Raw genomic sequence first — 15601 nt, forward strand, 5'->3', positions numbered from 1 at the left:
GCCCATCTCTCTTCCCACACCTCTTCACACAGGCAAAGCCTCTCACTGCTCTCAGTAGAGCAAACCCCACCCAGGCTTGAAGTCCCGGCCTCAGGCTTCGTCCTCCATCTGAACTCTGCCATCCAGTCCCTTGGCAGACCCCTATGGCCCCTGGAACTGCGGCCTTCTGGTCGGGGCCTGCGTTGGTACTAACTGTTGCGTTGGCCTGCCTCTCTCTGGACCCCTCCACCCAGATGCTAAGGGCCCAGAGGAGTAGGAAGGCCAGAGATTAGGTTTCCGTGTCCCTCACATAGCACTTGCTATAGAAATGACAGGTATCAAATAAATTCTGTTGAATTCATAAGCAGAGGGATGGAGAGAGGTGGTAGAGTTAGAGGGGACCCAAAGCTCTGAAGACACACGTCCCTGAGCTCTGTAAGCTGGTCCTCATAAGGCTTTGGAAGGAATCTCAGCTCAGAGCCAGAAGGAAGCTGGGGGTGATGTCGCTTGCTGGCCACTGGGTTAGAGCTTCAGGTCCACCATGCAGGGCAGGTGACCCGGGTCCCATCTCCAGAAAACCTGGCTGCGACTCAGCTTTCCACCTCCCCACCCTCACAGCTGCAACCAGGATTTTCTGTGAAAGGTAATTCTAATAGTTGCCCAAAGAAAGTACAGGCTTTCACGGTACGCACACAGGGAAAGGTGGTCTAGCCTCTGAGCGCTGCCCAGCCATGGACGGCTACGTGTCTTCATATGAGGATGGGAGCCAGCGACACCCGCATTCAGCTCCCATTCCCAGGGCAGCGCGCAGAATGAGCCTGCTTTCCTGTCACAGAAGGGTCAATTCTCACCTATCCTCTGCTCCCCATCCCACTGTCCCCTACCCAAGACAGAATGCCAAAGGCCTGGCAGAGCCAGGAGGTCACCTGCCTTCTCCATAGAAATGGTAACTTCAAAATGCACTCTCTGGGGGAAACGAGCCCAGTTCTACATAAGATGAACTGAAATTCCAGTACCTTCTCTTCCCCAAGGAACAGGCAGACCCAGACCTCTTTTTTCCCCAGACACAAAGACACACCAGCAGAGACCATCCATCACCAGATACCTCTCCAGCCTGACATACAGGCCCTCAAATGTTGTAAGTCTGGGGGTTGCAGGGGGTGGGGGCACTCTGGTCTAAAACCAGGGTCAGGATGCCTGACTACCAAGTGACATCACAGACACCCTTAAATCTCCACTCCCAGGGGGAGCCACTTGGGACCTCCGGAAAAACCTGCTGCCCTGAGTGCTCAGAGACCCCTGAATCACATCCTGTTACCTCTCGAGGGCTGCTCCCCAATCAATCAATGAACAATGTATTCAGCTCCTACTGTGCTCCTGGGGGCTGCGGGGGTACAGGACTGCCCTGACAGAGGAATCAGTCCCTCCAGGGAGTCTGACTCTTAAGAGGCAAAGGTGTTTGCGGGTCCTCGGGCCAAAGCAGCTGGGGTTTACAAGTGGTACATCTAGACTATCCTCCGTCCATGCCAAGGATTCCATTCCTGCCCCCTCATCTTCTAAGATGCTTAAAGTCCCAGCTCCTCCCCACTACCCTTCAGGTCACCCACCTGTGCCCCCACCCTGCCCACTGGCTCAGTCCAAAAATCTTCCCACAAATCTTGAACCGGTAAGCAAGCATGGGGCCCTACAGTGGGTAGGACAAGCCCCCTTCCCGCAGCCCGGCCGGCCATCTACCAGGCTGATTTCCCAGTTTGAGAGGAGAACTCAACAGCCTTCTTGCTGGGGTCTAGTGAGCTCTCCCAGGCAGCCCTGGTGGCAGCGCGGCGGGAAACCGGGAACCCCATCCCTGCCGGCCAGCCGCCTCCACAATCCTGGCCGGGCTCCCTCCTCCAGCACGCCTGGAGTTGGGGCCGACGAGCAGGATCAACAATCCAGAAACTTTCAATGGATCAAGCCGACCGGGAGGGAGAGAGGGAAGGGGGGGAGGGAGGACGGGGACCAGGGGAGGCTCCAGGGTAGAGCCCCTGCTCTCCACTTACCATCTTGCTCACATCCATGACCGAGGCTGCAGGGCAACCCCCCACCCCTGGAGATCCCGCTTCCCCCAAATGCTGCTCCCGGCTAATTCTGCCCGGATGGTGCCATGCTGCGGGCAGGGCGGCCGGCAGGGCCCCCGCGGACCGGGGAAGGCGGCGGCGGCGGCGGCAGGACCGAGGCTGGACCGGAGAAAGGAAGGGAAGGGGGAGGGGAGGCGGGGAGGGGGAGGGGGCCGAGCGCGGAGCCGCAGCGCGCACCGGGGGCGGGGGAGGCGCGGCTCCGCGGGCGGACGGCGCGGCCGAGCCCCCGGGGGCCGGGGAGTCCCGCGACCAGCTGGAGGCGCCGCGGTAGGGGGCGCGGGGGCGGGTGGTGCGGGAGCAGACGGATTCCCGGGGCCGCCGGGGCCGCCGGGGCCGCCGGAGCCTGCGGCCCGGGCGCGCGGCGAGGGTGTGATTTGAATAACAAAAGGTCGCTTCTCCCGGAGCCCCGGCGGCCGGGATCGCCGAGCCGGCCGGGAGCGAGGCCGCCGGGCCCGCCAGGAAGTGTGTGTCGGAGCGTGAGTGTGTTTGGGTGTGCGCGCGCGCGTGTGCGCGTTTTGGTGGTGGGATCGGTGGGACTCAGGAAGTGAGCGGGGGAGGCGGCTGCGAAGGAGCGCGATGGGGGCGCAGCGAGCCGACATTCCAGTGGGGGCAGGGGGTCCGCTCGGCCCCTCCCCACTTGGCTTCCCTGCACAAAGGCGGAATTCAGAGCCAGTTGTTTGCCTCCTGCGGCTAATCCGGAGGGGACGCCCAGATGAGTCTGGGGTCTGCAAACAGACGGGCGCACAGAAGGAAGTGGAACAGGTATCCCCGGAAGGCTCGCTGCCCCGCGCAAGGGAGTCGAAGCCAGCCCTTCCGGGCGCGAGGGAAATTGGCTCCTCGATATTGAGTGTCCTGAACGCAGCGCCTTCTCTCCAGCCAGAATCCCCGAACCTTCCACTCCTTCCTTGTCTGCCCTTAGAGAAGTGGGAGGCCCACACTCCTCTCTGCAGAAGACACAGCTGGTGGCCGAAAAGGGCTCTGGGCAAATGCTCTTCCTGGGCACAGTCTGCAGAAAAAGCCTGGACATCCAAGCCTATGGCTTCAAGGCGAGCTGCCTCAAATGCTCTATTGAGCAGGGGGGTTTGGGGCACACGCCAAGTCCTCAGGGACCGGAGGCCACTAACACCAGACCCTGCTTTACCCAGGTGAGGAAACTGAGGCCCAGAGCAGGGGAGTGATTTGTCCCAGGTCACACACCTAGCAGGGACTGGGGTCAGGAGAATCCTTAGTAAGGATGGTGCAGCCATCCTTTGGCTTTTGGGAAGCCAAAAAGAGCTTCCCAGGCTATCAGAAAGCAACCCCGTTTCTAAAACTCTTTCCAGTGAACAGGTGATGGGACCCATCCACAGCCCTGGCCCTCTGGCCATACACCAAGGGGCCAGAAGGTCACACTAGCCAAGTCAGTCCCCCATCAGGCTCCAGGGCCTGCTGGGCTGACTAGGAAGGCCCCCTCCCCTTCCGATCTGAGTTCTCAATCTATGAAATGGGAAATGTTGCTCTGCCTGCCTCCTAGGGGCATGTGAGAACAGCATGATATAAAAGACATAAAAATAGGACAGGAATGTATGGGGCTTTCACTGTGGTGGTTATTTTCATTTCCTGGCCTTGGAGCTCAGTTACAGGGCTCTCAGCGTCAGCTAAGGGATCTCTGGGCCCGGGTCTCTCTGCCTGTCCAACCCTAAGTGTGACCTGCCCTGTCCCAATGCTGCCCCTGGCAAGCCCAGCTCTCGCAGCACTGTGCCCCACCCAGGGAACTCAGGAGGTGGCCCTGGTCTGCTCCAGTGGGATGGGCTCCCACAGTCCCTTCTCTTGACTCATGTCCCCAAGAGGCAGGAAGGAAGCATGCCAGCACATCCTCACCGGCCAGCACCGACCCCCAAGGTAAATGAGGGACAGGTTATTTGCTGCCTGATTAAATGTACCAAGATCTCCTCTCTTAAAAATAAGTAAATAAATAAGATTTCATATGTTTAAAAAATATGACGAACCGTTAAGCCTGGGGTTGATTAACAGATCAAGGTCTTCTGGTACAGATCTTGGCACCCGAGCCGGCAAAGCCCATTTTCTCATTAAAATGGGGATCGGGACCCCTGCCTCACACAGGCCGCAGGGTCAAACGAAAGAAATGTCTCAAACGTCACCCGTAATAGGCTGAATGATGGCCCCTGAAGGTAAAACATCCTAATCCCTAGAGCCTCTAAATACTACGGTCTGTGGGAAAGACTATACACATGCGATTCGGTGTAGGATTCTGAGCTGGGATGATGACCCTGGATTATCTGGGTGGACCCCAGATGCAATCACGTGTGTCCTTATAACAGGCAGACGTGACACACAGAAGGGATAAGGCAACATACCGGAGGCCGGAGTGAGACGGCTACAAGCTTAGAAATGCTGGCTGCCGTCGGAAGCTTGTGCAGGCAAGGAACAGATATCCCCTGGAGCTTCTAGAAGGAGGATGGCCCTGTCAACACTTTGATTTTGGCCGAGGAATACTAGTATCAGACTTCGGGGCCTCCAGGACTGGGAGGAAATAAGCTGCTTTTGTTTTAGCCACCGAATGTCTGATCATTTACCACCGCAAACACAGGAAACTAATATGTTGCCCAAAGGTCAGTGAGGGCTGGTGTCATGGATGCCTTGGGGCTGCCCTCCCTGAGGACTTCCTCGCTGTGGAGCTGCTCACGTGACAGCAGAGGCCAGCCAGGAAGCAGGCAGGTTCTCCTTAACCTGGGGGCGGGGGGGCGGGGGAGCTGGCAAATAAGCAGGTACCCACATGCAAACATGTATATGCACAAATACACACACGCACACAGGGAAGGAAGAAACAGCATCTTTAAAGAAGAGCTGCTCCACCCTGGCTAACCCATCCCCCTGCCAGGCCCACCCAGCACACAAACACCTTTGGGGGCCTGCCTTTCCTCTCACTGGTCTCGGGCAGACAGGTTCAGACTTGGAGGAGAGGTGAGGAGGAAGGCCCTGCCTGGCGATCCCCCCCCCCCCCCGCCCCCACCCAGAGTGGCTGTGCCATGGGCCACTGGTTCAGGCTGGGGGAGCCTCTTTTGAGTAAACTGGACCGAAAGAGAGGGGCGCCTGGGTGGCTTAGTGGGTTAAGCCTCTGCCTTCAGTTCGGGTCATGATCTCAGGGTCCTGGGATCGAGCCCCATATCAGCTCTCTGCTCAGCGGGGAGACTGCTTCCCTTTTTTGCCCTGGGCTCTCTCTCCCTATCTTCTCTTTCAAATAAATAAATAAAATCTTTAAAGAAAGGAAGGGAGGGAGGGAGGGAGGGAAACAATGGGTTCTAAAGAATGCTGTGACCCTCAGTGGCTACTCTATTCTGTCTCTACCAGCTCCCAGGCTACCGCATCCAGCTGCTTACTCAGCATCTCTACCCCCAGGACAAGGATGGGGGTGGGAGGGGGCCTCAGTCTCCCAAGCATCTCACACTCAAGGAGTCTAAAGATATATTCTTCTTTCCCTGTTTTCCCATTTTCTGTCTCCTTGGTGGTTCTGCCTCACTTCGCTGTGTAAGCTAGAATCTTCGAAGTCAGCCTTGTTTCTCCATTGACAACCTCCCACCCCCCTCTATCTGGATTCCACATCCATGTGATTCTTTCCCGCAAACAGCTTCCAGTCTAGGTCTTCCCTTCGCATATGGCTCCCGCGCTGGCCCGGAGTCGCAACAGCAGCCTCCTAACTGGCCTCCCTGCCTCCAGGCTCTTCCCCTTGGCTACATCTTCCAGACATCTAACCACAGCTTCTCACCGACCCACCCCAAATGGAGTAGGGGGGAGGGGGGAGCACCCAAACCTCTCCATAGGTCATTTGGCACTCGAGGTCCCTACTAATCGGGCTCCATCTCCATTCTAGTCCATATACTCTCATCCTCCGTCCAGCCCATCAGAGAGGTCCTGGCCCATCAAACTGCTCACCCGAGCTCAAGACGCTGCTGGAATGCCCCTCCCATTTTCTCAGCTTAGAAGATTCTTGCTCGCGTCCTTCAGGACCCATCTCAGATGTCCCCTTCTCTGTGATGCCATCCCTGACCCATCCAGGCACAGCTGGTCACCCGAGTCCCGTCCTACAACGGACAGCCCCTGTGCATAGCCTAAATCATCCTGGGAAGGGATGGTCCCTCCCCTGGGCTCTCCGTGCTCACCTGTGAGCTTCCTCGGGCAAGGGCTGGGCCTCACTGGCCTTTCGTCCCTCCCTGCCTCTCGCCAGACTTTCAATTCCCACATCACGGCTTCACCGTAAACAATAAAAAGTACCAGGCGGCCCCAGGAGGCCCGCGGAAAGGTGCGGCGGATGAGTCCTGGTAGAGGGTGACACCTACTGGGCAGTCGCTGTTCTGCAGCCCAGCCCTACAAATCCGTACCACACTTACAGGCCTGGGCTGCGAATCCCAGGGCGGGATTCCCAGTAATGAGAGGTTTCAACCAATCTTCCCTCCAAAAGAGCCTTCGAGAACGTCTGTTACTGTGCTACGGATAACAGTAAGCAGCTGCAGAGGGCGGCGACCTTCAGAGAATACCTTTTTGTCCCTTCTCCCGTCAGATCCTTTAAACCATCAGGAAAGACAGATGGAACAGGTGTTATGACACCTGTCTTGCAGGTGAGGCTTTGCAGAGACAGTCTGCCACTGATACCGGAGGAAGGCACTGAGATGGGGGGGGGGGGTCCAAAGGTTCATTAGCTTTGCCGACGGTGTTTCAGTATTTTATAAGGGGGATGTCCTGCCATACTATTATTTGCATAGGGGTGCCTGGGTGGCTCAGTGGGTTAAGCCTCTGCCTTCGGCTCGGGTCATGATCTCAGGGTCCTGGGATCGGCCCCGAATCGGGCTTTCTGCTCAGCGGGGAGCCTGCATCCCCCTCTCTTTCTCTGCCTGCCTCTCTGACTACTTGTGATTTCTGTCAAATAAATAAAATCTTAAAAAAAAAAAAACTATTATTTGCATAACAGTGGATATTACAGAAGGAAATGTAGACTCTGGAGTCAGACAGGCCTCGGGCTGAATTCTGGCTTGATTACTTTCTGGATATGGGTAATTTCCTTAATCTCTCTGAATGTTTGTTTTCTTACCTGAAAAACAGGGCTTATAGATACCTTCCAGGATTGGTGTGAGATGAAGCAAACTGGTGCATAGAAGGCCCGCAGGGCAGGGGGAGGCTGGCCCCAGCTCGTCCTCAGTCATTCCCTCCATTTACTTGGCGCCTAGTTCCTAAAAAGTTCTAGATTTTTTTTTAATGCTTAAGTCAAAAGAAGAAAAGGATAAAAAGCCAAGGGTCTCAGTAGTCATCCTGATTAAAAGGAGAGTAAATAAAGAGGTTTCCAGGGAGAAAAAATAAGGCACTGCAGCTCCTGAGCTACCCCAGCTGAGCAGAAAGGACACCAGCCTCGGCCATGGCTCAGTGGTTCCCACTCCTCCCCTGGGAGCTGCGGCAAGTGAGCCTCCGTCAGAGCGGGTGACCCAGCGGGACTTCCGGCCTCGTGGCTCCACTGCCAGGGCTCCCACCCGGGTCTCCTTTTTTTTTTTTAAGATTTTAATTATTTGGGGCGCCTGGGTGGCTCAGTGGGTTGAGCCTCTGCCTTCGGCTCAGGTCATGGTCTCAGGGTCCTGGGATCGGGCCCCACATCGGGCTCTCTGCTCAGTGGGGAGCCTGCTTCCCACCCCCCACCCCGCCTGCCTCTCTGCCTACTTGTGATCTCTGTCAAATAAATGAGTAAAATCTTTAAAAAAAATTTAATTATTTGACAGAGAGAGACAAAGCAAGAGACGGAACACAAGCAGAGAGGGTGGGAGAGGGAGAAGCGGCCCCGCCCCCAGCAGGGAGCCTGATGTGGGACTCAATCCCAGGACCCTGGGATCATGACCTGAGCCCAAGGCAGATGCTTAATGACTGAGCCGCCTAGGCGCCCCCCACCCGGTCTCGTTGAGCGGAATGTGGCCTTGTCAACGCGTCACCCTGACTCCAGTGGGAAAAGCCTTCCACTGCCTCTCTATAAGGGGATATGACCACACTTACAACTTGAAAAAGAAAAAAAAATCCTTAAAAAGAAGCTTTCCTAGGCCTAGAGTGGATCTGAGTATCTGAAGGTAGAGCCTCGCGTGGCAAGTCGGCAGGTGGGCGCTGTGGGTGGCGGGGGAGTGTGTCGTGCAGTGAATAAATGTAGCCACAGAGAACACCACTGAGTTCTTAACGTGCCAGGCATGACGACAAGCGCTTTATAAGTACTGTTTCTTTAGTCCCTAAACAACCCTGGATACGAAGTGTTCTGCTATTGTCCTTACTTTACAGGGAAGAGAGGGAGGCCCAGAGAGGTCAGGCAGCTTCCCCAGGGTGCCACAGCTAACAGGCGGGGGTGGGGGTGGGGGGGGCCAGGGCAGAAGGTGGGCAGAGAATTCCACAGGGAGCCCCGCCCCTGGGCGTCCCCGACACCTGGCCCTGCCCCGCCCATAGGATACCTGCCCTCACCAGGATGGGCAGGCAGTTTAAACTATGCAATTATGAGTATGTGTTTTTATTGACAGGCTTTTCTTCATCCCAAAGCCTTGTGACTCAGCTGAGAGTACAGCGAATTCCCCTGCCTTCCGCAAAGTGACTTGCCCTAAATTCCCAGAGTAGGGCACTGGGCAACTGTCATTCAAATGTGGGGCCTGCCTGCTGCCTCTTGGCCCCCAGTCCCTGTCCCCTTCCCCGCACCTGCACCTGCATGCTGCTATGTTCCAGGTGTCTCCACTGTGGGTATATGCGGGGAGGAGGGGGGCCTCCCAGAAATGACTCCTTAAAGTCGTATCAACATTTCCCCTGGACGGATTTCACCATCAACACACAGAACAGGCCTATATATTAGAGACACCTCGCATTGCCCCAGCTATCCCAAGTTCTGAAACTACAGTTCCAATAAATACTGACGGTAAGGCACCAGGTAGAAGGGGCATGACAGCAACTTGGGTGGGGAGCTGTAAGCAATGACTGAGATTTGAGGGCGCAACCGGGAAAAATCCCAGAGCCAAAGGGGGATGAGACGAAGTCAAAGGCCAGGAGAGAACTGGGCAAGGGGGAACCCATGGGTTAAGAAAGTGCTGGAAAAGGGAGTGATCGGCCATGCAGAGACTCAAACCCCCACCTCCTCCAGGGATGCTGAAGGTCACAAACAGGGTCAGCTTCCATTTCAACAGGTTCCTGCCCAAACCTTTCACCTGGAACCACTGGTAAGCCTTGAGCACTCAGAACATACCTCTAATTTTTTACAGAATCCTAGCTATTTGCGATCAGTGTGCAAAATGCATTTTCCAGGAACCCCTTGTGTTGGTCTTCACAAGGTGGCCCACACGGGAGCCTGGGTGGTAAGCTCCATAAAGCCCCATTAGGAGCGCTGAGCAGGCACGGAGCCACCAGATCCCTGCAAGGGCCTGGCCTCCCAGCAGCCACTCAGTAAAGCCCTCGTTACTGAAGCAGGATCTCAGGGAGTGCGGGCTTGAGCCTACATTAAACTCGGAAGCATCTGTGTGGTGCTCTGCCCATCACAGGGTACACAGGACCATGAAACTCACCCGAAATGTGCCAGGCACCAGACCAGATGCTCTGCCTTGTCCTGTCTTTTCCTCCCCAACGTGGATGCTGAGCTACAGAGAGGCTGGTGACTTTCCAAGGTCCCACGGACATGACCACGGCAGGTCATCTACTGCTGACTCTGTATCCACGGCCCACCTTCCCAGGGCAAACTCCTTGGGCATAGCAAAGCTCGGATCACAGTCCACTGCCGGTCAGGACAGTCCATCAGCCTTCTAGGACTAAGGCCAGTGGAGCCCCTCGACCAGCTGGGAGGTGTCTCCCCCAGGGAAGTCTCCAGGCACCAGCTGGGGATGTCAGGGCTGCCCCTGGAGACCTGTGGCATAAATGAGCAATGAGATGAGGCATGAATGGTCACTTAGTGCTGGCAGAGCTCTGCAATCACCAGGCCCCCTCTAGGGCCAAGGGACACACTCAGGAGCTTGGGAGTACCACCCACTACAGAATGTGCCTGGAAAATGTATCCTCCTGGGCAGGCAGGGAAAGGGCCAGGGTTCTCCTAGGAAGAAGAGCCAGAGGTCTAGGGTGCCCCCTCTCTGACACAAAGTGTACATGAACCCCTGTGGCTTAGTCCAGGTTTTATCACCCACAGATCTCAAAATCTAGGATTTTCTTTCTAGTCCTGCCTACCAGTGGCTCCCTTTAGGGCTCCAGCTGCTGCACGGCCTCAGCCATCCCAGAAAGGGGCTTCTCTCCAGAGGAATGGATACACGTCATGGGAGCGTCAGTGGGCAGCCAGCAGTTTCAAACGGACGAAACCAGAAGGGTCCCCGGAGTTCTCAGGCAATTCAGGGGGACGAGATGGGCCAGGCAGTGCCAAGCTGCTCCGGGCCCCTGCTGTCTGGCAGACAGGCACTTCCCCACGCCTGAGGTGGAGGTGTTCTAGGAAGGCAGTGTGTGGACGGAGCCAGGAAGGGAGCCTGGAGGCTGGGGATGATTGGGCACAGCCCCTACAGGAGGACAGGACAGCAGGTTGACCGCACGTGGCAGGGGGACCACGAGTGGAGAGAGGAAGAAGCCAGCTGTGTTCTGGACCCATCTGAGTCGGGGCTGTCTCCCTGAGCAGATACACAGGGAAGGAAGAGGGAGCCCCAGCTAGAACACAGGCTCACATGCACACAGCAGAAAGGCAGACAGCCGCCATGTACTCAGAGCCAAGCATGGATCCAGGAGCTACAGCAGGACTGAGCGAGCTCAGGGTGAGGACCTGGTGTGGGTCCAGGGGCGTCCAGCAGCAGAGGCTGGGCGGGGTGACAGCTCCTGCAGTCCCTGCAGAGTCTCTTGTGCCCGGCCGGACAGGGGACAGGCTGAGCAATGCAGAGAAGCCAGCACACAGCCCGGAACAGACTTCCATCCTGCAAGGTAATGGCCTGGCCTCAGGATGCCACTTTTAGCAGGTGGGTTCCCGGGCAGCAAAGATCTGCTAGATTTTTTAGAGCGTCTCCAGGCAGGCTGTGGTGGCTGGCGGGGTTGAGGGGGCCCGCTGAAGACACCGAGACAGATGGGAGCCACTCAGCCAAGTCCTTGAGTCAGCAGACCGGCCTGGAAACCTCTACTCAGGAGGCCGGGACTGCCAGGGCGCTCTGCCCCTGCCTGCCCGGCTCCTGCCTGGAGGCAGCAATTTCAGGCACCCTCAAATGCGCCAGCCCGGAAGCTGTCACCTCTCTCGCTTGCCCCTCCCCAGGAGGACAAGTCCAGGAATCCGTCTCTGCCCAGTTATCTAATGAGCAAAGACGTGTCCCAGAGCCATAGATCAGGGCCGGAGGGAGCAACCCAGAGATGTCTATAGTGACCGCAGGCCGGCCCTTCCGTGCTGGAGGCAGCAGCAGCCAGGCGAATTCCATGTTATTACAGCCTTACAGGAAGCCAGCCTGGCTCAGCTGTTAACCAGCAGCAATTTATGGGCCCTGGGGGCAGAGGGAGGGAGAGGAGGGGAGAGAAAGGAAAACACAGTCCTCCGCCGCCCCCCTCCAAAAGAATCGATCCCAAGTTATTTTTAGATGCTTATTCATTCCAGGCATTTCTTTGTAAGAGCCAGGACATGGGCTCTGAACAAAAACCAATGGGCAGGAGGCAGCTGATCGCATAGGAGGACGGGGCTGGGGGCACCTAGGAGCAGGTGGGTGGGAGTGTGGGTCTGCAAGGACACCCCCTCCTGGCAAATATCTCCCAGGATTCTGGAGGCAGAGTCCAGAGCCTGACCGAGGAGAGGCTTTTCAAACCGAATCCCCAAGTTCAACCTCTAGCTTTTTCTTGCTAGATGGCCTAGGGCAGGTCACTGTGGAAGTCAGATGAGACTCTGGGCTTGGAACCCCGGCTAGGTGTGGCGTGGGGCAAGTCACTCAAACTCTCGGGGCCTCAGTTTCCCCCATCTACAGAGGGAAGCTGGTCAATGCACGCGGAACACTTAGAAGATTGCCTGGCATACCCCGTGTTACATAAGAGTCAGCGATCACTTCTGTGAAAGAGCCGCACATGATCATTGTCACTGTCGGTAACAATGACCGCTTAGAATTACACTCGGGGCAGGGGCACTTGGGCGGCTCAGTCAGTTAAGCATCTGACTCCTGATTTCGGCTCAGGTTATGATCTCAGAGTCCTGAGATCCAGCCCCACATCTGGCTCCATGCTGGGTGTGGAACCTGCTTAAGATTCTCTCCCTCTCCCTCCGCCCCTTCCCACTTGCTCTCATTCTCTCTCTAAAAATATACATAAATATACATACACACACACACACACACACACACCTCGGGGTAGGATAGAGCACGGAGATAAAAGCCACAGAAGGCCTGAGGTGGGAAAGAGACAAACAGAGAAACCTGTATTCACAGCCTGATGCATGCCAAGGATGGGCATCCAAGAGGTTTTGCCTCTGTTTAGATGTGGATGCTGTGACTCAGTTTCTCCTCCTGCAAACAGGGCAGTAAGCACTCCTGGGGGGGTTGGGGGCTGATGGAACAGGAAGCCCACAGCATGGCTTCCAGCAGGTGCCTGGTACTATTAGTTGACTCTGGAATGACCTGTCCTTGTATGACGGCTAATCTAGGTCTCACCTTGACTGGGTCACAGGGTATCCGGAGATCTGACGAACCGTGATTTCTGGGGGTGTCTGTGGATGCGACTGGCCTTTAACTTGGTGGACAGAGTGAAGAAGAAGGCCCTCTGTGATGTGGGCAGACATTGTCCAATGTTGAGGGCCTGAACAGAACACAAAGGGGAAGGAAAGGAGAATTCTGTTCTTTTTTTCAGCCTGACTGTTGAGCTGGGACACTGGTCTTCTCCTCCCCCTGGACTGGGATTTACACCACTGGCTCCCCTGGTTCTCAGGCCGTCAGACTCAGACTGAACTACACTACTGCCTTTCCTAGGGTCTCCAGGTTGCAGATGCCAGCAGGAGCCAATTTCTTATAATAAATCAGGATTTTCTTCTCCCTCTCTGTCCCCCTCCCTTCCACCCTCTCTCTCTCTACATATATATATGTGGGTGTGATACACACACACACACACACACACACACACACACAGATAGCAATATATCTATATCTATAATGTTCTGTTTCTCTGGTTACTCCCCAAATCAGATCCAGACCCTTCTAGGATCTGCCTCTGTCAACGGTCACCCTTCTTTGCATAGGCCACCCTTCGCCTGCCCCTTCCCCAACACCCCCCTGCCTCCCGGGCTGCTCGTTCTGCCCTCGATGCCCCCTTTACATTAACCCAGACTTTATCAACTGCTCCCTTCTCGTTCCATCCAGTAAACCTTTACTGAGTGTCTGCTGTGGGCATGACACCAGGCTGTGCTGTGACTACTGAGACACATAAAGTCAAGGTCCTACCCCTCACATCATTCCAAGATGATGTAGGGATTACCTGCTTGAGAAGAGGCTGCAGGTGTCCAGGGAACACCAAGGAGGGGCTGGGGTGGGCGGCAGAAGGGGTAGGAGGCTGGGGACACATTCTTTCAGCGAGTGACAGACACAGGTGTTCCAAGCAGACTCAGCAGGACCCTTGCCGGGCAGGGGGGCACCAGGATCAGAGTCAGAATTCCCACAGTCCTCACTGCCTGCCAGCCCTGTGTACCTGGACCTGGTCAGGTAGTGGGTTTCAAGAGTGAAACCTACTCTTTCCCACCTGTTTGCCCCCTTCAAGGGCTGCCCCTTCTCTGAAGTCCTCCAAAGCTGAGCACCCAGCAGGCCCCAGCAGGGACCTCAGGACTAGGGTCCACTTCTGTCATGGTATCTCAGTCTTGGGTGGCAACATGCTGCGGGGAGCTGTCTCCTCTCCCCCACACTCCCTGCCAGCCACCTCAGGGATCATTCAGAAACACAGGCAGGCCACCCTCTCCTTAAAACTCCCCACCCACAGCTCTCAAGGGTCTGCCACCCACCCCAGCCTCACCCCACATTGTTCCTGCCACAGGGCCTTTGCATGAGCTGGCCCTTCCTGCTACCAGGCTGCCTCCATCCCTTGTGTTTCTCTCTCCCTAGCAGACACACACACACACACACACACACACACACACACACACACAAACACCCCACCTCATCTGTGAAGGGTTAGGCTCCCCACAGCATTTCGTGCACATCTCTAGCTCTGGTGGGACTCTCTGGACAAGCTGACCCTTTGAGGGCAGGAACCTGGTCTCACTCCAAGCCCAGCTCAAGGCCAGCTCTTCCAAACTTCAGGTGAGGCTCTTAAAGCATATACACGGGGAAAATTCTGCCATTGCTAAATACTAGATGTGACTACCAGCCTTTTAATAAACGACGACAGTATGGAGGCAAAGCTTATTTCATGCTAATTAACATCTATGTCATTTGCATTTGCTAGAATCCGTGATTTGAGTAAGAAAGGTTTAGGAAAAAACAGCCGTGACCTCATGAAGCTGGGGAATTCTGCCCCTCCCCTGGGCAGGGGTCACCTCTGTTCTGAGAACCCCACTGGCAATGAAGCACTTGATTGATAAGGCCATTCCCACAACCATCAGACCCCCGCACCCACACTCAAAGTGCAACCAAAGGCACTCACTCTCTGTGAGCCTCTGTTTCTCTTTCCATAAAATGGGTATAAAATCATCCCTCTCACAAGAGTTTGTCATTAAGGATCAAATGAAAAATAACATGAGACAGTAGTTAGTAAGCTACGAATGCCCATGACATTTTCTGGGCTGCAGAAAGTTCCCTTTATTGCCAAGTTTACCAATAAAAAATAAACCTGTCCATATGGATCTAACAGGTTCTGTTTCATAGGGTCTCTTGCCAATTCCCACCCCATCAACCTTGCTGTTCCTCTCCTTGCCCGGCCCCTAGGATCTGGTTCCATTAGCCTCCTGAGAAGAGCAAGGATTCTGGCTTAGAGCATGCATAGCTGTGTGACCTAGATGAGGGCCTTTCCCTCTCTGAGCCTGTCTTCCGGAGATGACCAAGGCTTGTGGACAGATTAACTGGGATGATTGATTTCAGGGCCCGGGATGTGTGCTCTGTGACCATGAGCTCTTGGGCCACCTTGGAGGTCCTGGGGAGTAGGGCCCAGTTCCTACACCAGATAAGCAGACTTCTCTCTCCCCGTGGGGACCAAGTGGGGACAAGGTGTCACCTGGCATTGTTCCCAGTTAGATTTGGTGTTGCACAGAGCCTGGGGACAGTCTCCCCTGCTGCGAGCTCCTAAAAAAGAGGTATGGAGGCCATGGGGGCACCACGGGGGGGGCATCAGTATTGGGGGTAGAAATATCTAGAATCTTCTTTCTCCTCCCTTCACACAGAAACCCCCCCAAAACAGCTCCCCTCATGAAGTTCCGAGCTGTTTGACTTGCCAGATACCCGGCCCATTCCTCATTCTTCACTTTAAAATCACCTTCTCCTCAAAGCTGGAGACACCGCCTTAAAATACAAGGTCTCCAGCAGAATTTCTTGCTGTATTTTTAA

General features: G+C 55.5%; 1 protein-coding gene across 2 annotated transcripts in view; it reads right to left on the reverse strand.

The window, feature by feature from the left end:
- Positions 1 to 15601, reverse strand: part of HIP1 (huntingtin interacting protein 1) — a 129163-nt gene that overhangs the window by 72995 nt on the left and 40567 nt on the right. The window contains exon 1 of one of the 2 annotated variants that reach the window (XM_032872453.1): positions 2019 to 2179. The exons of the other annotated variant lie outside the window; for it this stretch is intronic. Coding sequence (XP_032728344.1) covers positions 2019 to 2036 — 18 coding nt within the window. The 5' untranslated portion in view covers positions 2037 to 2179. Of the gene's footprint in view, positions 1 to 2018; positions 2180 to 15601 lie in introns of those variants that run through there. 2 annotated transcript variants of the gene reach the window in all.

Source organism: Lontra canadensis, unplaced genomic scaffold (genome assembly GCF_010015895.1).
Source record: "Lontra canadensis isolate GAN:19392208 unplaced genomic scaffold, GSC_riverotter_1.0 scaffold45, whole genome shotgun sequence".
NCBI lineage: Eukaryota > Metazoa > Chordata > Mammalia > Carnivora > Mustelidae > Lontra > Lontra canadensis.